The sequence below is a fragment of the Miniopterus natalensis genome, chromosome 12 (assembly GCF_054644295.1).
Source record: "Miniopterus natalensis isolate mMinNat1 chromosome 12, mMinNat1.hap1, whole genome shotgun sequence".
Taxonomy (NCBI): Eukaryota; Metazoa; Chordata; class Mammalia; order Chiroptera; family Miniopteridae; genus Miniopterus; species Miniopterus natalensis.
This window is the reverse complement of record NC_142092.1, coordinates 70595225-70618156: the sequence shown is the minus strand read 5'-3', so window position 1 is coordinate 70618156 and position 22932 is coordinate 70595225. Positions and strand designations below refer to the sequence as shown.

General features: G+C 57.9%; 2 protein-coding genes across 5 annotated transcripts in view; both read right to left on the bottom strand.

Annotated features, from left to right (window-relative positions):
- RALGDS (ral guanine nucleotide dissociation stimulator) overlaps positions 1-11106 on the bottom strand; it is a 41403-nt gene extending 30297 nt beyond the window's left edge. Inside the window, exon 1 of the mRNA XM_087822987.1 lies at positions 10974-11106. Within this exon, the coding sequence (XP_087679113.1) occupies positions 10974-10991 (18 nt within the window). The 5' untranslated portion in view covers positions 10992-11106. The remainder of the gene's footprint in view (positions 1-10973) is intronic.
- A 2313-nt stretch (positions 11107-13419) lies between these two features.
- Positions 13420-20087, bottom strand: LOC107524628 (globoside alpha-1,3-N-acetylgalactosaminyltransferase 1 (FORS blood group)). 4 transcript variants are annotated; one of them, XM_016196585.2, is made up of 7 exons: positions 20032-20087; positions 18920-19085; positions 18642-18707; positions 15885-15935; positions 15770-15805; positions 15053-15187; positions 13420-14754 (listed from the first exon to the last, which is right to left on the bottom strand). In XM_016196585.2, exons 2-7 carry the CDS (start codon positions 18988-18990, stop codon positions 14070-14072), a joined length of 1044 nt encoding a protein of 347 aa, XP_016052071.1. In that variant the 5' UTR covers positions 18991-19085; positions 20032-20087; the 3' UTR covers positions 13420-14069. The 4 variants fall into 4 exon arrangements, with proteins under 4 accessions (XP_016052071.1, XP_087679111.1, XP_016052069.1 ...); XM_087822985.1 differs by lacking the exon at positions 20032-20087 and adding an exon at positions 19559-19670 and having other exon boundaries at positions 18920-19298; XM_016196583.2 differs by lacking the exon at positions 20032-20087 and adding an exon at positions 19559-19670.
- Positions 20088-22932: the final 2845 nt, after the last annotated feature.

Genomic DNA, 22932 nt, shown 5'->3' with positions numbered 1-22932 from the left:
CCCTTGCACCACCACCCCCTTAGGCCATTAACCCTTAGGGATAACATCTAGGCCTCAGCTGGGTTTCAGCTCCAGGCCCAGAAACGCAGCAAAACCAGACAAGCGACGCCATGGCTGACATCAGGACCCACTGCACTGACTAAACGACCCCCTGGCGCTGACCAACCAGTGGAGACCACGACCCTGAAAGGACACACCTGGAAAGCTGCTGAATATTCTATTGAGACCCTCCCCTGGGACCACCCCTAAAATCCCAGCCCTTAAAAGCCCTTAGGCCCGGAGGGCCCCCGAAGCCCTCCCTCTCCCCTCTGAAGCTGAGCTTGCCAGCTCCTTCCCGCCTTTCCCATCACCTTCCCCTTCCCGGGCAGGCCTGTTACCTTTACCCTTCTCTCTCCTAAACTCCAAGGGCCCCTCTTTAGCCTCTGTAACTTGTTACCTGAGCCCATTTTTTCTACCCCTGTGACTTTCTAAATAAACTTTCATAATTTGAGTCTTGGCTCTGAAATCTTTCTTAGCCAAACCTCAAGTACAGAGGTTGCTGAACTACGGTCCTGTCTGACTCCTGGTGCCGTTCTCGCTGCCAACACCCTCACTTTTCCCAGGACACCGAGGTCAATATGACCTGCCAACGGTCCCACAGTGCTCTGCCTTCCATGCCAGGTGGCCGTGGGAATATCACACCTGGCCAGCCACACACCAGCCCAGACATAACAAAAACCGGCTCACAGACACGTGTGCACAGATGTGCTCCAACGCTCCTCTCTGCCCAGACTCAAGCCCTCTCTGGGGGAGGACTCCTGGGGGGGGCCTGCTACAGCCCACATCTGTGGGGGCCTCTCCCCTTTCCCAGCTCCTGGGGGCAGGCCCTGGTGGAGGTGAAGCGCCTTGTTGATAAACACTGCGTGGCTGTCGCTAGGAGCTGTGACTCAGCCAGAGTGGTGACTCCTCTCAAAGCTGTTTACACAGAACGACATCCTGTCCAGGAAGCAGATAGGAGAGGCCTCGCCTGGCTTTTGCTCCTGTTTCCTGCAGCCTTCTGACCTGACTCGGGGTTTGGCTGGGGGCTAGGGGCAGCCCAGCTCCCCTCCCCCTCATTTCTGGTAACCTGAGGCCCATGATCAAGTCGCTTAACACACATTCCCTGCCAGCCTGGCTCTGTTAGGTAGGGGTGACGCCACAGCTGTGAAAGCCAGTGACCCAGCCCCTGAGCCAGGAAGAGGGAGGGCGTAGGTGCAGGCATGCTTCCATACCTGGCCTCTCCCCCCTCTTCGGCTCTGACTGAGAGACTCCAAGGGACCAATGCACTGCAAGCATCGGACACCCTACAACCTAGAGGCAAATACTTGCCCACACTTAGATGCCCTGGAGGTGGGAGCAGCTCCTACAGCCCCTACTCCCCCAGAGCCCAGCCAGGCCCTGCCTTTGGTGCTCCTCCACGGGGACAAAGCACTTTCCCACTCAGAATCTGATGAAGCCACAGTAATTATCTGTTGTCGAACTGAGAAAATCCAGGCCCAGAGAAGGGAAATAACTTGCCCAAGGCTGCGTAGCGGGTCAGTTCCAAGGTGAGGTGCGCAGCAGGCCTATCGGCCCCCAGGGCAGCTTGCTTTCCTCCACTCTGCACCAGGTTCAAGATCACAAGTGGATTTGTTCCCGGCAGCATAGGCAGGCTTGGGACTGCTGGGTCCCTGTCAGCAGGGTGGATGGTCTGTCCCCTGTATGAGGCCCAGCTCTGGATTCTGACTTCCATTTCCCATTTGCCCTCCCCACCAACCCAGTGACTAAGCCCGAGTCAGGGACCCCTTAGCATTTCCACTATTCACTGATGTGCCGGTATGGCTATCATTTAATTGTCATGATACATGAGGCAGGTTTGCAGGTGAGTTTGGAGACAAAAACTTGGAGATGGTCCCAAACTCACCCAAAACCACACAGCAGTCTGGTATTGAGACTGGTGCTCCCAGCTGCTCCTCGCCTTCTACAACAAGAGCCCAGAACGATTCTATCCCCATGGGACCTTCTGTGGGCAGGGCCCCTGCTTTCCAGGAGGCTTGATGGGGGCTGCAGCCTCAGAGTGACTCGTAGAAGGACAGCCTCCAGAAAAGGGAGACCTGGGGAACCCCCAGAATGGTTGAGCCACAGGAAGCACCTGCTGAGGGACAAAGGGGGGGGGGTGTTTGTTTTGGAAACTTAGGTTTGGCCCCACCCCAGGCAGAAGAGTAACCCAGGGTCGGCGGCTCCGGCTGCTGTTAGCCTGCCACAGGGATCCCTTGCGTTGGCTGGCCTTTTACCAACCCACTGAGTCATACAGGTTGCTGAGAAGCTGAAGATCCGAGAATCCAGGCCCTGCCCCAGCCGCTCCCGCTGGCGTCATGCCTGGCAGGAGCCAGCGTTGCCAAGGGCACCGGCAGCCCCCTCCCATGGCAGATGAGGCCAGCTCCCTGCCCTCTCGGGCCTGCCCCCACATCCAGCTCCCAAGGAGCCCAATGTTCAACTTTGAGAACTTTAAGAGTCGAAGCGGCAGCTCTGAGCTGGGACTCTGCATTCAAACCCCCAGCCTGCCACTTACTGGCTGGGGGAAGTTGGCAGGTTACTTCCCTTGCTGAGCCTCAACCTGGGCCATGCGTGGGATGACCTCTGCCTCCAAAAGCCTGCCCGGGTTAAATGAAGTATCAGCTGGAAGCACTTAGGACGGGGCCTATGAAGGGGGTTTGGGTGCTGTGACTTTAAATAGGGTAGTTGAGCTCGGAAAATAACATGCAGTAAAAAACCTTAATAAAATCAATTCACCGACTGTGGGATAGTTTCGTGCCTGCCCCCAACCACCTCACTGGGCTCTAAGCTCCCTTGAGGACAACAGCCACACCTGTCCTGGTCGCCCCTCATGCCCAAGTGCTGAATGATGCCTGCCGGCCTGTCGTGAGCCTCACGCTGCTGACAGGTAGACGGATGGCTATACCCCTCACACGGGCACGCACATCACAGGAGTGGAAAGGGCTCTGGTGTTCTAAGCGCTCTTTAAGCTCTTCCCTCTTTTTAAAACTGGAAGGAGTGCAAGCTCCTTGAGAGCAGGGCCTCTGCTCTCTGATGTATCTGGCATGGTTCCTGGCCCATGGGAGCTCCAACCAACACCTGGATGAACAAGTGGACCTGATGGTCCAAATGGTTCCTCCTGCTTCAAAGTTCCCGGACTCGAAAATATTCAGAGTTCAGGGCCAAAGTGTTCCTTGTGGGAAGATCACCAGGAAAGCTCCCTGGAGGAGGTGATGAGGCTGGAGAATAGCCTGAGGGATGGCAAGGAGGAAGAGCATGGCGCTTTGCCAACCTGCCATGAAAGTGCTTTCCTGAGAGCGAGGCTGGGAGCAGACGTGGGAGGCAAGCCCAGGCAGGGGAGTCAGGCAGCCAAGCTTTCTTGGTGGGGGGTGGGGGGAAGAAACTAAGAAATCAAGTCGGCCTCCAGGTGTCAGTGGTAGAGGCAGGCAGTTCAGCTCTGGTTCAACCTGTTCTTCCTCCTTCCTAAACTTGGGTGCCCCATGCCCTTGAGTGGGGAATGGGTCTCTGTTCATGGTAATGTAGAAGTTGCCTCAGTGTTTGAACTGGGCTAAGAAGCCCCTCAGAAAGCACAACCAGGGTCTGCTGAGGCTGAGGAGAGAGAGCTGAGCCCCTGTGCCCAGCAGAGCCTGGTTACTTGGGGTTTCAGGGCCAGCGAAGTTGGGACAAACGGGCCCTTGTAGTGAGGAGGCGGCCTGCCGTGCCAGGGACACTGCGTGCCCGGCGCCACCACCCGCCTGTGGGGGCTCAGGGGCTGGGAAGCAAGACTGTCCTTTCAGAGGGGGACCTCCTGAGCTGCCCTGGCCTCTGGAAAGGACCTGGGGCTCCAGCTGGCTGCCAGGAGGTGGCAGGGCCGGTGCCCGCTGCCCTCTTTCCCACAGGCCTTCTCCAGCAAGGAAATTCCCCCACGCGAGGGGGAGGGCAATGCCTTGGGTTCCCAGGGCCCTGGGGCTGAGTGACCCGTTTCAGAGACACTGCCCTTGTCCCACCCTCCTGCCAACCATTGTCCTTCTGTCAAAAGCTGGACTTTGCCATGCATACAGGTGGCAAAAGATAACGCACATGGTCACACAGTCACTCAATGGTGCCTATCATCACCAAAGGCACCCCCCAGAAACCCGGCAACCCTGATGGCCACTCCATGGCCCCACTGTCCACATTCCCTCAGGGCTTACCCTGTGCCCACTCGGTGCCAGGGCTGGAGGGAGGGGAAGGCGCATGTGCTCTGTGCCAGGATTTTCCAGTCCCGAGAGTCTGGGAAGGAAACTCCCCTTGAAATCCTGAAGAATCGCAATCGGCGGCTATGAGAGGGAGGCCAGCTCAGCCCTCCCAGGACAGACACTGCGCACCTGCCCACTCCCGAAGCCCACAGCTGTCACCTCCCTGCCACCCAGGGCTAGGTCCACTGCCTCACCCTTGAATTTCAACCCTGAGCAACCAGAGGGTCAAAGGACACTCCAGGTAACTTCCTGGTTAGCATACCCTGTGGACGCTCTGGGCCTGGAACTGTGGCCTCAGGGACTGAGGCGATCCAGGTGGGAATCAAAGTCAGTCCTGGGCAATTTGCTGAACTTCTCTGGGCCCCTGGTTCCCCACCTGGAAAAATGTGGATTCAACTCAGGTTGGCCCCCAGCTCCCCAAGGGCAGTGAAGGATGCCCATCTTCACAGCTGGTGGGCCACTCGGCCATCTGCCTTCCATTGAGGGGAACAGACATTTCCTGCACCTGCAGAGGGCCTGCTTGTGACAAGTGCCAGGTGCTTCAGGAACATTTCATACACCTTAATATCCATGAGTCCACAGGTGAGGGGACCAAGGAAAAAAAGAATTAAGGAAGCTAGCTGTCTGGGGTTCTGAGGTCAAAGCCAGGGCTCCCATCCACTCCCCCTTGACCTCTAGACAGCCTCGACCTCCCACATGCCCCAGGGGCGAGGGCCCCTTTGAGATGGATGGTGATGGAGATAATCAGGGCCAGGCTGCCTCCTCCCTCTGGCCCACAGCCTAGTCAGAGCTGGGTAGGTAGAGTAAAAATCCCACTGGAATGAAGTTCAGGTGGCAACAGCTCCAAGGGCTTAAGTACCCTCTTCCTCCCCCACATTCTTACCCTCCCAGTTTGGGGCCAGACAATTGCAGGGAAAGGGCCTAGTGGGGCAAAGGCCTGTGGTCAGGATGGAGTCCTGATGGGGTGAGTGGAGGGGAAGGGGTGCAGGTGGGGAAGTTTCTGGACTCTGGGCCACTCACTTGCCAAGGACACGTTCCTCTGGACTGACCAGCTCTACATAGTCAGGTAGACTCCAGAGAAGAGGCCCTTGTGCCTCTCCCAAGAGAACCAATTCTGGATCCCATCCAACCCAGAAGGAGGGGACAACCTGGGTCCCCTCTTAAGGGGAGGATGCTGGGCAGCCTCATTTTGGTTAATTCTGCACCCACCGCTCAGGGAGCAGAGGGTGGGTGGGGTCAGCACTCCCATATTTTGGTATCTGAGTTCCCTCTGACAGCTGACAGCCTCCTGCCCCTCCTCCCTTGCCCCTTCTCCTGGGGTTAGCAGGAGGGGGGGTGAGGGGTGGCCTCTTTCCCTTCCTGGGCCCCTCTTCTCCACCCGAGCGCTCAGGCTTGAGCACTCGACAGGACCACCAGCACGAATTTAGCCCAGCCTGCAGCTCCCTGCCAGCCCAGGAGCCCTGCTCCCCCAGACCTCTGGCCCCACTTGGGGCCACTGTCTGCGCCACCCTCGCCGCGCCCCCTCCCACCGCTGGCTGGCTCTAACGGGGGTCTGCGAGGCGGAGTCTGGCTGTGCAGTCCCGCGGGATCAACCACAAGACCCCACCACCCACAGACCCCACACAGGAGTCCAGCACAGGGACAGGGCACCAGGTCAGCCTCCGGGCAACTCCAGAAGTGGGCACACCCTCTCCCTGTGTGACAGATGCGGGCAGGGAGGCTCAGAGGGGTGAGCTTATGGCCCAAGGTCACAGAGAGAATGGTGAGATTATAATCCTGGTTCCCTGAGTGTACCCTGAACTCCTGGGGGGGTATCAACATCCCCACCCCTCACTGCCCTCCCCAGAGAGAACAGGTGCAGGCCACTGGACCTCATCTATACCAGCTCCAAAGTCACCCTGCATTCCACCACGGGGGCCCTTTCCTGTGGCCCGGGGCTTTGGCACCTCCCTCCCTTCTGGCTGGACACCCCCCCATCTGAGTACTCTGCACTGCTGGACCCAGGGTCAGCACCCACAAACTAAAGCAGCCCCTGAGAGGGCCCATTTCCCTCCATCTCCACAGCAACTCAGAGGTGGCTATTTTCCTCACAGCAGGGTAGCAGAAAGGCTCAGAGGGGTTCAACGCCCCGATTAGGACACCCCATCTCAAGCGCTGAGCGGGGCGGGACACAGATTCAGGTGTCCATCTCCAAAGCCAGTAGCCTTAATGGTGAGGCTGCCTGCCTCCCCCTGGGCCCAGAACCACAGTCCCCCCATTCCACAGGCTCTACACACCCCAGCCACTCCCTGCCCTGCCATCCTGCGCCCCGGCCCAGGTTGCTCAAGGCTGCAGGGTACAGGGGATGCAAAGCACAGGCACCAGGCCCCCCGCCCCTCACTGGCTGGCACCAGGCCTCATTCACTGTGCTCTCTGAGCCTGCATTTTTTGACATTTCTCCCTCATCACTGTCACCTGTCACTCAGGTATCCAGGAAACAGCCTCCGTTGCTAGGGGACTGGCCTGGTGCCAGCTCCTAGCTGGCAGGGTGAGGTGATGGGAAGTGGGGAGCTGGCTGGGGTTTTCCTCAGGAAGGATCAAGGAGGTGCGGCGGGGATGCCAAGTGGGGGTGGATCAGCCATGAGGAGTAGCTGAGGTCCACACACAGGCCATCGGAAAGCCCCAAGCCCTGAGCTTTCCAGCAGGTAAGTATTTTGGGGTCCTGTAGTTGCCAAGCAACTGCTCTGGGTTGCCATGGAAACTCTCCCTTCTGGGGCTTGTCATTTTTAGGGGAATGCCCTCTCCCTGGCTTGGCTGTCTTTGGAGGAGGATGTGACCCTAAGAGAAGACTCCTTGAGGTTCAAACATGCAGAACCTGAGACAATGCAGAGCCCAGAGCCCGAGGCCTTCATTAGGGGGAGAGGAAGAAAGCGGCTCATTAGCCTCTCCACTCGCACTGTCAACCACCACCTTGGGGCCTGCCCAGCCCTGACTGTTGGAAGCTCCCTATAATTGGAAGATATTTGGTCCCATCACCCATGCTGACCCCTTCCAGGCTTGTCTGCACCAGGGACTTGCCCCCACCAGTCCTGCCACTACCTAGCAGTGGGAGTCCCTTCACCTTCCAGTGCCTCAGTTTCCCCACCCATGAGGATGGCTGTGGCACCTATCTCACAGATAGTGAAACACTGCAGCCCAAGGCCAGGTGCAGGGAAGACGCTATGGGCCAGCGGTCATTACCAGGCGCCTCCACAGCACAGGAGAGAGGCATGGGAGTGGCCTGGGAGGCTCTTCTGCAGAGCACGGCCCCGAAGCTGGCGTGCCCCTACTGGCAGCCCAGTGCTTTCCCCACAGGCTCTCATTTGTTTTACACCCATTCCCACATCCCTGCTCCACAGTCTCATCCCCTCAGACAGGAGCCGCAGTGCTCTGCACAGGCCAGGTGCTCAGCAGAGAGGCCCCGGATAAATATCTGTTGTTCGAATCAATGAGCCACTGTCAAGAGCTAGTGGCATCAGGATTGTGGAGTCAGAAGCACCCAGGGGTCACAGTAAGAAATGTCCTCCACTCCTGGAGGACTTTGCTCTCTCACTGATGCCCGAGGGAGCCCACTCTCTTGCGAGGAGCTGGGGGCCCTCGTTGCTTTGTACAGGAGGACAGGGCGGAACCCCACCATGCAAACGGGGGGGATTTCACGCAGCACCACCCCAGCTTGGGACAGGGTCTCTAGGGAAGGGACTCCTCCAGCCTCAACATGCCCGGACAGCCCACTCATTCCCATTCAGCCCACTGCCTTCCGTGTGCCCCCCCCCCAGGCCTGGGACACACCCTGCCCTGAAGTAACGGGAGAGCTGTCTGGAAAGTACAGGGGAACCAGAGCTGCAGGACCCCTGGAAGCAGCTCAGCTTGCAGGTGAAGGAGGAAGAGAACTCCGTCCGAACAGCTGCACTTGTGCCCCTGCCAGGCTCCCTGGCTGCCCATTCAAGTCGCCACCATCACTACCCCATGTCTCTGCCTTGTTTGACTTCCTCCATAGTATGTCACCCCTGAAATGACTGTGCTCCCTGTCTGTTTACAGTTGAGTGTTGTCTCCTGGAAACTGGAGATGAGACCTTTGTCTATGCTGTTGCCACTCAAAGCAATGCTGGAGCAGCCCCTTGGTCACAGCACCACCTGTTGGCACTGCTCCAGGATGAGTGGAGCCTGGGGAGCAAGCTGTCCCTGAGCACACCTCAGGCTCCACTTACACCCACAACCCCCAGCTGCAGGCAAATCCCAAGACTGTCTCAGACCACAACTGCTCCTCCTGTACCTGTGAGCACCTGGGTACCTGGTCTTCAGGGAAAGAATCAGCCAATGTCCCTGTTGTAGGGTGAATTGTGCCTTACCCCTTACCTCCAAAGATATGTTGAGATCCTAACTAAACCCAGGCACCTGTGAATAAGACCTTATTTGGAAATAGAGTCCTGGCAGATAGAATCAAGGTAAAATGAGGTCACACTGGATTAGGGTGGGTCCTACTCAAAATCGAGCGACTGATGTCCTTAGCAGAAGGGGAAAGATTGGACACAGAAACAGAGGAGGCCATGTGAAGACAGAAGCAGAGTTTAGAGTGATGAATCTAAAAGACAAGGACACTAAGGAAGCCGGTAGCCACCAGAGGTGGGCGGGAGGAGGCAGGAAGGTTCCTCTTCTAGAGCCTTCAGAGAGTCACTGCGCTGCCGACACCCTGATTTCGGATTTCTGGTCTCCAGAACTGAGAGAGAAGAAACTTCTGTTGTTTTGAGCCACCCAGTTTGTGGTACTTTGTTAAAGCAGCCCCAGGAAGCAAATACAATCCCGACTGGGCCCACCTCTGCTACCCCAGCCGAGTGCAGCAAAGACAGTGCTCCAGGCACAGCCCCAGGAACCTGCTGATGACGCAGGTGGTGAGCTGGGGCAGTGAAGATAGAGAACAGGTGAGCGCACAATAGATACCAGCCCCAATTATCACCCCCAGCACTGTACCTCCTCGAACCAACCCTGGCCACAGGACACCTCCTCCGAGTCTCCGCACCTTGAGCTCCCCTTACCCCCCAACCCACACACTGTTCCCAGACCTGGGCAGGGCGGACTCCTCTTGTCCTTCTAATGACAGTATAAATGTCACTCTGGAGACCTTTAGACCTGACCTAGGGTCCTGCCCTCCCTCAGCACCTGCTTCCCTTCCCCACTGCACTGCTCTTCTCTCCCATATGGATTTGCTTTTGTGCTTCTGTCCACCTGTCCCTCCAGGCTGTGAGCTCCTGCTCAGGATGGCTGCTGGGGGCGCAGACACTGAATAAATAATGAGAGGGTCTCGGAGCCCCTCCCGCTTCTGGGCAGCTCACACTGTGGACATGGAGACAAATAACAAAAGGTGCATGTTGGGTCAGAGGCGGCGGGATGCCTAGAATGACCCCTGAGTGTCCCTTCCCTGCTCCAGCAGCTCCATTGAGCAGTGGGCACAGCCCGCCCCCTGGTGGTCAGCCCCAGCACTGCATTCCCCAGGCAAGAAAACCAGAAAACAAAACACACACCTTTGTTTGAATGTAGTCAAGGCAGCTGCTCTCCCTGGCACCAGAGGGCAAAGGAACAGGACCTGGAAGCTCCAGGGGGCAACTTCTGGGACCCCAGAAGCCTCTCTCGCTCCCCGCCTTCCCTCCACTATCCTGCTGTCTAGTTCATTCACAAGGTCTCCTCACCCCAGCCAGGGCAATAACTCCAGACCCAATTCCAAATGAAGACCCCAAGGCTCCAATAAGGATGGCCTTGTCCTTGGTTCCAGATGAGTAGTCCAGTGCTCTGCCATGTTCTGCACTACCCAGGCCCCGGGAACCCCAAACCCCCAAGCTGCACAGAAGGATCTTGAGGGAGTAGAAAGCAATTTGCAAGGACTAGGAGCACAGTGGGTTATGGATGGAGAGCCAGGGACAAGACTCTTCTAGGGGCCCATGGGACCCTTGGTGTCACGCCATCTCTGCACCTCAATTTATAAAGGAATAGGCTGAGGTGTTCTTTCCTGTAGCCCCCTCCCTAATAATAAGCAGGGGGTCTCCTCCTAGTTCCAGGAGCCCAGAGTGGAGGACACAGGACTCCAAGTCCCCTCCACGCTGCCCTGGGTATGGCATTAACCCAGGCAGACCCCTGGGCACCTCTGGGACTCCCTGGCCATCAGTCCGGCACCTCTCCCCTCCCCATGTTAGGAGCCTGGCATGTTGCTAGGAGACTAGAAGCTCCTGCCTGATGCCGGGCTGCCTCCAGCCTCTTTCTGCTTTCCCTGTCACCTGCACAGGGTGCACTCTCCTCTGAACACACTCCACGGCCCCCACCTGTGAAGTCAATGTGCGTGTACGTGCCTGTGCCCACGTGGGGATGCCCAGAGGAAAGGGCCCCACAAGGGAAGGGTGAACAGGGGTACCCCCAGGATCTTAGGGGCTCTCATTCCCAAAGGAAACCCCACGGGAGAATTGGGGCTGGCCTAGCAGGCTGGACCCCTCCCTGCTCCTCTGCATTCCCTGCCTCTCTCCTGGCCTCAGTTTCCCAATTGTACCAGGAGGGACTGAACGCGGAACTGCGTAAGCGCGCGCCGAGCGTGAACGCAGTGCCGCGCTCCCTCCCGCCGGATGGGGTGTGGCGGGGGACCCGCGGTCCTCCCTCCGCCCGCGCCGCTGGGGAGGGCGGCCAGGCCGGGCGCGCACTCACCTGGCAATCTACCATCATCCTCAGCCCTGGCAGCGCATCGCCAGCCCCAGGGTGGGGCCCGGGACTCGCAGAGGCCGCTCGCCTCGGCCCGCGCGCCGCACAGGGGGGCGCCCGGCTTCGAGGCTCATGGCGCGGCCTCTCGTCCCCGCGGGGCCCGGGGCCGCGCAGCCCCCGCCGCCCGCGCCGCTCCCATTGTCTGCGCCGCGCCGCGCCGCCGGCCGCTCGGGCCCTGCCGCACGGTTCCGCCGGGGCGCGGGGCAGCGGCCGGTGGGCGGGGTCAGCCGCGGCCCCGCCCCGCCCGCCGCAGGTGTGAGGGGCGGGCCGCGCCGCGCGCGCTCGGGGGCGCGCACCCGCCTCCCCGCGCTGTGCGGACGCCGCGGGCGCGGCGGGGCCTGGAAGCCACGGCCGGGCGCGCGCTCGGGCCCTCGCACGGCGCGTGCACGTGAGCCCCGCCTTGCCGCGCGCGCGCAGCGCCCCGGGGACGCCGCTCCGCGAGTCCCGCGTCTCCAGCCCTCGTCGCCTGCTGCGTGCTCCCTACACCCCCTTAGGACCTCGGGCCACCCAAAGCCCAACCCGGCGAAGTCCGCCGGGTGTTGGGCCCTGTGGGCGTGGAGACGTGGAGACCTGGAGACCAGGGAGTCATCGCGTATACACCCCCGTGCTTTCGTTCTGGTCCCTATTTGCCACCTGCAGAGGCAGCTCGGTGGATGGCTGGGTCAAGGGGACCTGGGAATGGGAACGGACACCGAGTGCAAGCAGCAAGGTGAGGCCGCCCCTTCCACCTTTTCTCTGTACCCCTCTCTCCTTTCTTCCTGGCAGGACCCCAGACACGCAGTCCATCCACCTTGTCCCGGCTGCAGCCCTGGCTGGAGGAGCCCATGAAGGAGGGATCACCACCAGATGGGCTGGTGTTGGGGTAGTTACTGCTGTTCAGGAGCCCCAGTACTCAGGATCGCTCAGCTCTGAGTGGCCAACCCCAGCTGTGAACTGGGGGCTCACAATCTTTGCTCTTTGCCATCCCTGAGTCCTGTACTGACCATCGGAGGCCTTGTCTTATGTTGGGGTTTCCCTGGCCAGGGAAGGCCTCAGGAAGAGGTGGCCCTGCATCAGCCTTTCAGGGGAGAGGAACCCCCACCTCACTCCCAGACCAGCTTTGGACCCAGTCTCTCTCAGACCCAGAGCCTTCTCAGCCTTGGCCCTCACCCCTGGGGACTATGGCTGACCCTGGTCCCCATCCCAGGACATGGCCCTTAGACACCAGTGACAGGACCCAACTCCTGGAACCTAACCAGGGGTCAAGCTACTTCCCTGAAAGGAGCTGAGGGCCTTGGCCAGGGATGCTCCATGGATGGGAAGAATTAAAGGGTTGGGGGCTGGGGACCAGCCTGACCAGCAGGGAGGTGGGGGTGCCTGGAGACAGCCCAGCAGCCCTTGTCTGACAGGACCAGATCCTAGCTACAGGCACCAGTCTTGCCAGAACAGATCAGTTTTGGGGCTTCTGAAGTTTTTTAAATTGCAGAGGTACTTTAAGCAATGAACAAAATGACAAATACAAGGCTGGGCTCAGAGGTCACATCCTCAGGCTCCAGGGCAAGCACAGCCTTTGGGGTCAGGTTAACCTGGGTTCAAACCCAGTGGGGCAGGTCCTGCTGCAACACCACCCTGCTTCAGACTCTTGCCTCCCCTGGGCCAGGCCCAAACCTCCCTGGGAAGGTGCTCCCCAATGAGGCCACATGGGCCACAGGTCCACACTGTCCCTTTGCCCAGGAAGCACCCCAGGGCCTCTCCAGCCCAGGCTGTCTCCTCACACTGGTTACTCGGTCTGCCTGACCCTTGTGATCACCAGCCAAACCACATTACAGGAAGAGTAGGCCCAGGGCTGGCACCCAGCTTTGCCAGGGGCATTTAGGTGGGTGGGTACTCATCCTGATATGGCCAGAGTGCACCCCTTCCTGCCCTCCATGTCTCCTCTCCATGGCAAAGATGCTGCTGCCCTCAGGTGGGGGACACTGGGCCAAGCCCTGAACCCACTCCTACCCCAAGGTGACAGAACCACTGTGGGGCTCTGAAGTCCTTCTGGGGCCACACTGAGGGCTTGAAGGTCCTCTAATTCTAGGCCTGCAGCTTGCCCACCAGTGGCCTGAGGGCTGAGGCTGATGCAGGTGCAGGTGGACTGGCAAACACTTATGTGCTCAGGGACTGAGAGCCCATAGGGGGTCCAGCTGGTGGGCTCTGCTGCCCCCTCGACTCAGTTGGGAATGACATGTCTGGCAGCACACTGCACTTCACCCAGTCTCCCAGGAGAACTGGGATGAAATCTTGTTGTGGCAGCCAGATTTAGCCTAGGTTTTCTGGAAATGTGCCCCCCCCCCCTTACCCAAGTTGACTGCATTTGAAATGCAGGCTGCCTGTATCACCTATAGCCAGCAGCACAGACACTCGGATATACAGGTGGAAAAACCCTGGTCAGGGGCTAGCACATGCCACCTTTATTAAAGCTGCCCCAACCTTCTTACAAAGTGGCAAGTGCCAGGGAGGGTGGCTGCCATGGGTGCAGCTGGACTGGAAACCAGAGAGAGCCATTCCACAGGCTCACTCCAGGGTCCTGAGTGAGGAGTTGGGTCCATCTGGCTGGGGGACATCACTGTACTGGGAGCCCTGCAGCCAGAGAAAAGCGGACCTGGATGCCTTTCACAACCAGCAGTGACAAGTGCAACTTGAAGGGCAACGGGCAACAAAAGGGGGCAGGGGTGGGAATGCAGGCACTGAGTAGGGCAGATGACAGCTGCCCCAAAGGCATGAAGGCACATCTGCTGGGGAGCCTCTGGGCCCTCCTTCTCTTGGGCAACATTTGACCTTTGCATTTTCATGTGGGCACAGCCCTTTACAGTTTATAAAGGCTCTTCCACATCTGCTTTCCAGTTGGATTTTCTTGACAGAGAGGTAGGCAGGACAGGGCAGGTCTCAGCTAAGGCTTGAGAAGTGAGGCACTGACTGGTACAAGCTGAGTGCTCCGCTGGGGCGAGCAGGGTGCTCCAGTGGGGGAAGCTGGCTGCAGGGCTTGGGTCCCTGCCCATGGCAGCCCCAACTCTACTGTCAGCTCCGCAGCCAGTTGGTATTCTTGTCCAGTGTAGAAAAGCGGATCAGCTTCAGGCTAGGTGGCTGGGGCTTCCTGTCATCCCAGAGGTACTCAGGGGACAGCACTTTGGTGGGCTTGTGCGAGATGAAGCGGCGGTTCAGGTGGCTCTCCTCCTGCCAGGCTGCCATGATGCCGTTGGCCTTGTCCGCCAGGATGGCCATGTGGCAGCCCTTGGTAAACTCGTACACCCTGTCCACCCGTCCCCCAAAGACCGCCCCACCGTAATAGAAATCTCCCTCGCCGGCCGCCACAAAGGCAGTAGAAACCAGCCTGCGCTCATAGGGGAACTCCTGGCGGGGTGCCGCGTAGTAGCCCGGGTGGATGGCGGCCACCAGGTCTCCCAAGGTCTCAGGGCCCCAGGGGTTCCGGAACACCATGTCCACGTCCACGCAGAAGAGGTAGTCCACCTCCCGGTGCGCGCGCTGCGCGATGTGCTGGCTGATGGTCGCCATCCGGCGCATGGAGATCTCCTCCCAGCGGGGGTGCCTCCGGATGGGGATGACGCTGAGGCTGCGGCCGGGGCCCAGGGGGACCTGGGGGACGGCCGCGGGGTCGTCAGTGAAGACATAGTAGCACACGCGGTAGCCGCGCATGAAGAACTGCTCCGCCGACTCCAGGAAGTGCTGGGCAAAGCGGGTGTACCTGGTGGCAAGAACCCGTCATCCCCGGTGGCTCCAGCAGCACCACCACCTGGCTTCTGCTGTTCCCTCACTCGGGCTGCCTCCCCCTCCTGTTCCATGCCAGGGCCAGACCCCCTTCCTCCAGGAAGCCCCCCTTCCACCAGCACACTCTCCTCTCTACCTTCCCCCGGCGCAGCACCTGGTTCGTGGCCTCCCTGGTGTCCAGGCGGGGTGCTGTGTCCAGCTCTTGCCTCACCCCAGACTGTGAGCTCCAGTGGCTGAGAGAGGACCACCCCTCCCCTGCCCAGCCTGCTACTCACCTCCCCACAGCGAACACCGTGAGCCCAATGGTCAGGTTCAGTGGCTGGTAGATGTGCTGCAAAAGCTCCAGGTTGAAGGTTCCCTCAGAGACGATGGGTGCCAACCAGGGCGTGAGCGTCAGCAGCTCTGTGGGCCTGGCAGCAGGGGAGGCCAAGGAGGCTGAGACCCTCCCTTGTGAACACCTCTGGCTCACCTTGGCCCTGCCTCCCATGCTGTGTGACCCCCGGTAGCTTCGTCCCTGTCTCTGGGCCTCAGCATCCTCAGGTAGAAAATGGGGATAGTAACAGCTACTTCCCAGGGTGGTCGGGAGGACCAGGAGTTAAGGCACCTCAGGTGTCTAGAGGAGCCTGGCATGTGAGGCACTGGCTAAGTGCCTAATGAATGGGGTTGTCAATATTGTCACTGGTGCTGGATTGAGCACCTGCCATGAAGCAGGCACCATGCATCGCAGTTCACAAACCCTGCCCAGCCTCCTGTGAAGTGGGTATTATTATTACCACCCACCTGGACCAAAAAAGTGCAGAGCAGTTGGGTAACCTGCCCAAGGGTCACACAAATAGTGTGACTGGAGCTAGACTGGAGCCCAGGCCTCCGCCTACCTGAACACCAAGGCCACCTGGCCCCTCCACCACCCCAAGTTATCAGTCAGAGCTCTGACCCCCCACCTTCCAACCCAGGTCTCTCCATGCTGCACCCAGACCCTAATCAGCACCTACCTCTGCTCCAGCAGCTTGGGCTGAGGGTACTGTGACCTGCAACCGAGAAGGGCCAGTGGTGAAAGAAGCAGCCCCCACCCCTGGGCCACAAAGGGGAAAATGACAGTCCACTTACTGTGCCACAGGCTGGAATGGCTTCTCCCCCCTGTACTGCAGCTTCATGTTGCTAGTGGACAGAGACAAGAAAGCCGTTAGTGCCAGGCGGTGGCAGAATGAAGCTGAGATTAGCCCAGCACCCCAGGAGGCAGGCACCCCCCAGGTTCCAGGCGGCACTGGGAACCCTCCCCACTGCTGTCTGCTCTGCAGGGGCTGGGCTTCTACAGAAGCATCTGTCCAGGGTCACCGAGTGGCAGGGTGGTTGGTGTCTAGAAAAAAATAACTCGGTAGAACCCAAAGATAGACAAACTGGAAAGGGAAAAAAATGCAGCAAATGTGCTCAGCTGAGGGTGATGACAGAGAACTGCATACGGCCAAAGGGAGAAGGGGACCTGGGAGAGGAAATGTGATCAATGGGAAAGCAGAAGGCCTGGGGGAGAGGGGGGCTTGGAGGAATGAAACACATGAAATCTCAGCCAGGAGACAGCATTTCCTACCTCTCCAGTCAGCAAGGGGGTTTGGTATTTAATTTTTCTAGTTCCTGGTCCCTCCAGCAGGGGCCCAGGGGCAGTATTGGGGTGCATGGGGTGTGCCTGAGTCCTTCTGGAAAGCAACCTGACAAGCTAGGTCAAGAACCTCTCCATGTCCTTTGACCCAGGAAGGTAACACACCAGATGAAAAGACCTTTAAGATGGAAAAAGCTTTATATCCAAAGTTGCTCCTTAGGAACTACTTTAGAACACTGGGAAATTGGAAAGAACCGGATTCCCTGTGGAATTAAGCGATGGTGACCAGGAAGAGTATGGACACAGGAGGAAAAATAAACCCACTCCTGGGAAACAGGATAAAAATCGCAAAAACATTAAGATCACAACTTTTTAAAAATTTAAATATTGTACCAACCTTGCACCCCCAGAATAAATCCCACTTGATCATGGTGTATGATCTTTTTAATGTCTTGCTGGATCCAGTTTGCTAATATTTTATTGAGAATTTTTGTATCTATGTTCATCAGGGATATTGGCAGGTCATTTCCTTCCATTTTATTTCCTTTCCTTTTTTTTTTTTTAAATAGGGAGAGGGAGAGATAGAAAGATCAATGATGAGAGAGGACTCATCGATCAGCTGCCTCCTGCATGCCCCCCACTGGGGTTCGAGCCCACAACCCGGGCATGTGCCCTGAGGGGAACTGAATCGTGACCTCCAGGTTCCTGGGTTGACGCTCAACACTGAGCACACCGGCTGGGCTAATTTTCTTTCTTTGCAGTGTCTTTATCTGCTTCTGGAAATAGGATTATGCTGGCCTTGTAAAATGAGCCTGGGAGTCTTTCCTCCTCTTGAATTTTTTGGAATAGTTTCAGAAGGACAGGTGTTAGTTCTTTGAATGTTTGGTAAAATTCACCTGTGAAGCCATCCAGTCCAGGACTTTTGTTTGTTGGGAGCTTTTTGATTACTGCTTCAATTTCACTAGTTGTAACCTGAGATCACAACTATTTTCAATGGCAAGCAGCCTTTCTGCTTTTAGAACCAAGTAGATGCCCAGTGTGTTCATTTACAAAGTGCAGCAACCAACAAGCTGAAAACAAACTTCGGAATTGGAGCAAGATTCAGACTGGTGGGACCCAACAGGGTTTTTTTTTTTTTTGTCTTTTCTGTTTTCCAGCTTCCTAATTTACTATATTCTATGTTTAAATTTTTTTAATCTTCACTCAAAGATATGCTTTTATTGATTTTATTTTATTATTATGTTTTTAATTCTCACCAGAGGATTTTTTTTTTTTTTTTTTTTGCATTGATTTTTAGAGAGAGTGGAAGGGAGGGAGAGGGGGGAGAGAGAGAGAAACATCGATGTGAGAGACTCATTGATTGGTTGCCTCCCACACTAGCCAGGGCTAGGGATTGAACCTACAACCTAGGTACGTGCCCCTGACACTTCCGTGCATGGGCCGATGCTGTAACTACTGAGCCACACCGGCCAGGGCTGTTTCTGTTGATTTTAGAGAGAGAGAGGAAGGGAGAGAAACATTGACTTGAGAAACACTGATCAGCTGCCTCTCGCACGCGCCCTGACCGGGAATCAAACCCACAGCCTAGGTATGTGCCCTGATTGGGAATTGAACCCACAACCGTTTTGGTGCATGCTCCAACCAACTGAGCCACTGGGCTGGGGCTATAGTCTAAGTTTTTATAATAATAAAACATGCCTTGTTAATTAGTAGGCTATGCTCCAGATTTTAAACTTTCCTTTAGTTGTCACGGAACAGGACACGGTGGGGCCAGATGCCCCCTTGACACTGTCCCAACCCATTTTTTCACTCTGAACTGTCAAAAAGTCAGATGTGTTATGTGGGCAAGACTTTAGTCACATGTTAATTTGTCCCTTGAATCCACATAGAACACAGAGTTGAGCAAAATGGTCAAGTCCTAAAAGCCCTGTTTCCTGAGCACCCACTATGAGTCAGGTGCCACCCCAGGCTACTCAGGCACCTTCTCACTCTATGATCCCGGGAGCCCGGGAGGAGCACTCCTACCATCCCATCTTACAGACGCGGCAAGTGAGGCTCGGAGCTATGCAACATGCTCAAGGTCCAACTGCAGAAGGGGTGTTGCAAGGACACAAAAAGACCGAAACAAGGCAGCCCATAAATTACCCAAACACTCCATACTGATCGTGAGCTTAAGACCTAAGAACCTGCAGCCAAAGTGACCTTAAAACTCCCATCTCCCCCACTCCTTGCAGCCCACAGTGCCCCAGTTCTCCCAGCCCCATACTTACAAGATCTCTGGGCAGGGGAGGTAATAGGGGACATAGGAGAATGGCAGCCACTTCTCGACATATACCCTGGGAAGGAAAAACACAGCTGATGCAGCTGGCCCAGAGGCTGAAAACCCATTTGGTGCACATTAGTGGGAGTGAAGGCCCCAGTAGTGGATCTGCGGTCCCCATTGGGGGACAGGAGAGGTGGGCATCCCCTGAAGGGGTGAGGTCTGGGGGCTGAGATGCCAAGAGAGGAGTCTGAGGTGGGGCTGGAGGGCTCCATGGGGCATGCTCACCACAGAGCGCAGAGGGCCATGCCCACAAGCAGGCAGAGCCCCAGGCCCAGGGCCAGTCTGTGGCAGCGCATGGCTGGGTGCCGGGCCTGAGGCCAGGCACCTGCTGAGGGTGGGTGTGCCTTGGCAAGTCAGCCTCTCTCCGAGCCCGTTTCGGTGCCGGGAACACCTGCAAAGACAGTGGCCCCATTCTTGTTGCCCCACCAGGGGAGTGGGGACCCCAGGCCCAGCTCCTGCGGCTCCGGGCGCCAGTTCTCACCAGCTCAGCGCTCAGCGGACGCCAGCAGCGGTGCCTTGGGGGGGACACTGGGCCCCCAGCTTGGCCACTCAGGTCTCCCTCAAACTCCTCCCACGGCGGTGAGCAGAGGGCCCCGGGCTGGGGCTACAGTGCGAGAGGGGGGCGTTTGGGCCGGACTTGGAGAAGGGGTCCAGGGAGCAACCGCGAGGACACGGGCGCCCCTGCAGCCCGCACACGGCCGCGCGTCCCCCGGGGAGGGCGTGCGGGTCGCTCCAGGGGCCGCGGGAACGCGCTCCAGCGCTCACAGGCTTGGGAGCCCGTAAGTCACTCCCCCCCCCCCCCAGCCTCAGGGATCTCCCGGGACAAATGGGGCTGGGTTGGCGGGGAGAAAGGACAATACGGACCCCCGAGGATGAGGTGCGGGAAGGGCTGTAAAGCGTTTGGCTTGGTCCGGGTCACAGCGAGCAAAGGACCCCAGGCAGCCCGAGGTCAGAGAAACATCCCGGAGCTGGAGTCCGGTGGCCTCTGGCGAGCCCGCTCCCCCTCCTCCCGCTGCGGGCCTCGGGTTCCCCGCCCGGGCAGGGCGCGCAGCGTCCCCAAGCCCCGCCTCGACGCCGGTTCCGCTAGATCCCGCCGCCCGCGGGCCCGAGAAGCCGGGGCCGCTCCTTCCACGCAGAGCCAGGCGCGAGCCTTGTGCGCCGCAGCCGGGGGTCGCACCCAGGAGCGGGGAGCCCAGGCGCGCACCTCGACTCCCGCCGGCAGTGCGGGCTCGGGGCTCGGGGCGCGGGTCGCAGAGCGCTCCTCCTCCGCCCAGGAACCGCGTGGGAACAGGGTGGGGCGGAGGGAGCGCCCCTGTCCCTGCGGGGTGCAGACTCACCCCCAGCGGCCAGACCGGCGTTAGGACGGACGCAGGGGCTCACCCCGACCCGGAGACCAGGGACTCCGTACGCCCGGGTCCCCGCCTTACCCCCGGCGCCCCCTCTCGGGAAAAGGGCGGATGGAGCGGGACGGAAGGCCGGCTGCCGGAGGCGGGGCCGGGGAGGTCAGCGGAAAGGCGAAGGAGCCGCTCGCCCCGCCCACGGACGCAGCCCCTCCCCGCGCCCGCGCGCCCGCCCACCACCCGCCGCTAGTCCCGCTGGCTCCGGAGCTCCACGACCCAAGCTCCTCCCACTGCCCGCAGACCCGCCCCGGAGTCCCAGCCCGCGCGGGGTCCCCGGGCCCAGCCTTCCACTAGCCATCTGTCCGGTCTGCGCCCTAGGACATCTGTGTTTCTCTCTCCTCCTCTCCCTTCCTGTCTAAAAATCAGTAAAACCAGGCGCAGAGGTTGAGCATCGACCTAGGATCCGGGAGATCAGGGCGCGTGCCGGGGTTGCGCCCTCGATCCCCCGTAGGGGGCTGGCAGGAGGCAGCCGATCAGTGACTCTCTCACCATGGATGTTTCTATCTCTCTCTCTCTCTCCCTTCCTCGCTCTGAAATCAATGAAGATATTTTAAACTTTTTAAAAAAATAAAAATAAACTATTCTTTAAAAAAAAAAAAAGCCCCCAGTTCCCTATCCTCAGCTCTTCTCACCTTGCGCTACCGCCAGCGCCCACCAGGGGGCAGGGCACGCACAGAAAACTGCTCGGACCTAGGCCAGGCCCGGGCTTCCCGGGAGTGGGGCTTGGGACCTCCTAGCCCCGCCCACCCTTCCTGATGATGGACAGACTGAGGCCTCTGGCCAAACTCACTAGTGCCTGCTGTCTGCACCAGGGGTGCCCTCTCCCTGACGTGTTCAGGGCCCTCTTGTCTTTCTGGCCACAGCAAATGTCACTTAGTAAGGACTTTCGAACCTTCCGACCCAGGTACCCCCTGCAGCACTGTTTTCCCCCTAGCAGTGCTCTTTTCTTCACCGGTCTCTGATTTTGAGCTTTTGTTCCTCTCCCTCCAGACTGAGCTCCTGGTGGACAGGGGCCCTGGGTCGTTCTCAGCATCACCCTTGGAAACATCGGGGCTTCCACCCGGGGTGAGGGCTTGGTGCTTCGCTGCTGAATGAGTAAGAGGGAGGATCTTGGAGCCCTCCCTCCCGCTCTGGACCAGCTCAGGCTTGGAGACCAACGCTAGCAATGGGAGGTGCGAGTTGGTTCCGAGGCTGCGGGACGGCCTGCGTGACCCCCGCATGACTCCTTCCTGCTCCAGTTAGTTGCATCCACCTGGGAGGCCGCCCCTTGTGGCCAGCCCTGGAACTGCAGCCCCAGGCAAGGACACCACAAAGCAAGACAGGCCCCCCAGGTTCCCTGTGGGACCCAGGAGCACCACACACAGCACGAGGGACGCGGGAGGCCTTCCTTCCCCTCTCTCCCTGTCTACCCATTGGGGTTGTCTTTACTCATGAAGCATCCTTGCCTCAGCCGGAACAATGACCCCCACCTAATTCCAAATAAGGGCTCCCAACAGGGAATGATATTTCCCTGCACCCTGGGTGCCATGTACCATGCGGGGCACATCCTTTCTTAACCCATCTCCTCATCCACCAATCCCCTGAGCCTCTCTCTCATCTACAGGACCTCCAGGGAGTGAAAAGAATTTTCCCAGGAGCACTGTGGGTCATTGATGGAGAACTAAAGCCAACAGAAAATTTGTGAGCCTATAGAACTCTTGGGGCCACTCACTGGCAGGCACCCTAAGTTATACAGGAGACGCTGTGGCCTCTCTCCTGTAGTCCCTGTCTGCACTAGGTAGTATGAGCTCATGAAAGTTCCAGATACCCACAGAGGTTGGTAATTTCCCCATCTAAAGGAGCTTAATCGCATTGGCACAGTCCCTTTTACCATCTAAGATAACATGTTTACAAGCTCTGGGGATTAGGATGTGGATGTCTTTGGGGACAGCCATTATTAATCTACCACACATGACAACTGATAATCAATAAGGTTGTAGTAAATGAGCAAGATCACCCCAGGGTACAATGTGTCCTGAGTAGAATATGGCAAGGAAGCAGCAGAGTGAAAAGAGCAAGGTGTGGTGATGGGACATCTTGTCCTGGTGTGGTCTGGGGAGGTCTCTTTGAGGAGGTGATTTAAATTTTTAAAATTTTAGATACAATTTATTTACCATAATATCCACTTTTTAAACATGTACAATTTGCCCTGGCCAGTGTGGCTCAGTTGGTTAGAGCCCTCCTTTATGATCCTGGCACATTCCAGACACTGTCCCACCTAGAGACTCACTAGATGTTCCTCCCACTTTCCTTCCTCATTTCCTTCACTATTATTAATTCTGTGTTCAAATGTCACCTGAGGCTGTCTCAGACCATGCCATTTAACACACAAAGTACCCCCTTGTCCCAACACTCCCTATTCAAGTTGTCCCACTTTGACTTTTCCCCTTGGCACTGACCCCCTTTAAAAATATATAATTATGTGAACCAGCATTCAATCACTATGCAGAAACCATACAATAGATTGAGCAGGAATAAGTTATACAATAAACAATGAAATATAAAAGTGTAGAGGGAACTATAGAGCCTAGCCCAGGATTACAGTAGAGTAGCTAAGAAATAAACAAATTTGGGAGGGGACTCCCCCCCACCACAGGGTGGGTTCATACCTTGTTGGAGAAGGTGTGGTTGCCACCCTAGGGATGGTGGAGAAGTCTGCTGGTTGCCCAGGGCCAGAACTGGTCCATGGTTAGGGCAGAGGCCAGCAGGTGGGGAAACATGGTTGACAAGCAGGAGGCCTCTCTCCCCTCTCAGGGGCAGGTGGGCTGAGACTGGGAAGCCTGTAGGATTCACTGGGAA

What these genes read in the sequence shown, in the direction of transcription:
- LOC107524628 (XM_016196585.2), bottom strand. Translation starts at nt 18,990, where the DNA reads ATGCGCTGCCACAGACTGGCCCTGGGCCTGGGGCTCTGCCTGCTTGTG. An exon ending in CTCCCCTGCCCAGAGATCTT is followed by an intron (nt 15,936 to 18,641) that starts GTAAGTATGGGG and finishes TCTGTCCACTAG; the next exon opens with CAACATGAAGCTGCAGTACA. An exon ending in ACGGTGTTCGCTGTGGGGAG is followed by an intron (nt 14,755 to 15,052) that starts GTGAGTAGCAGG and finishes TCTTGCCACCAG; the next exon opens with GTACACCCGCTTTGCCCAGC.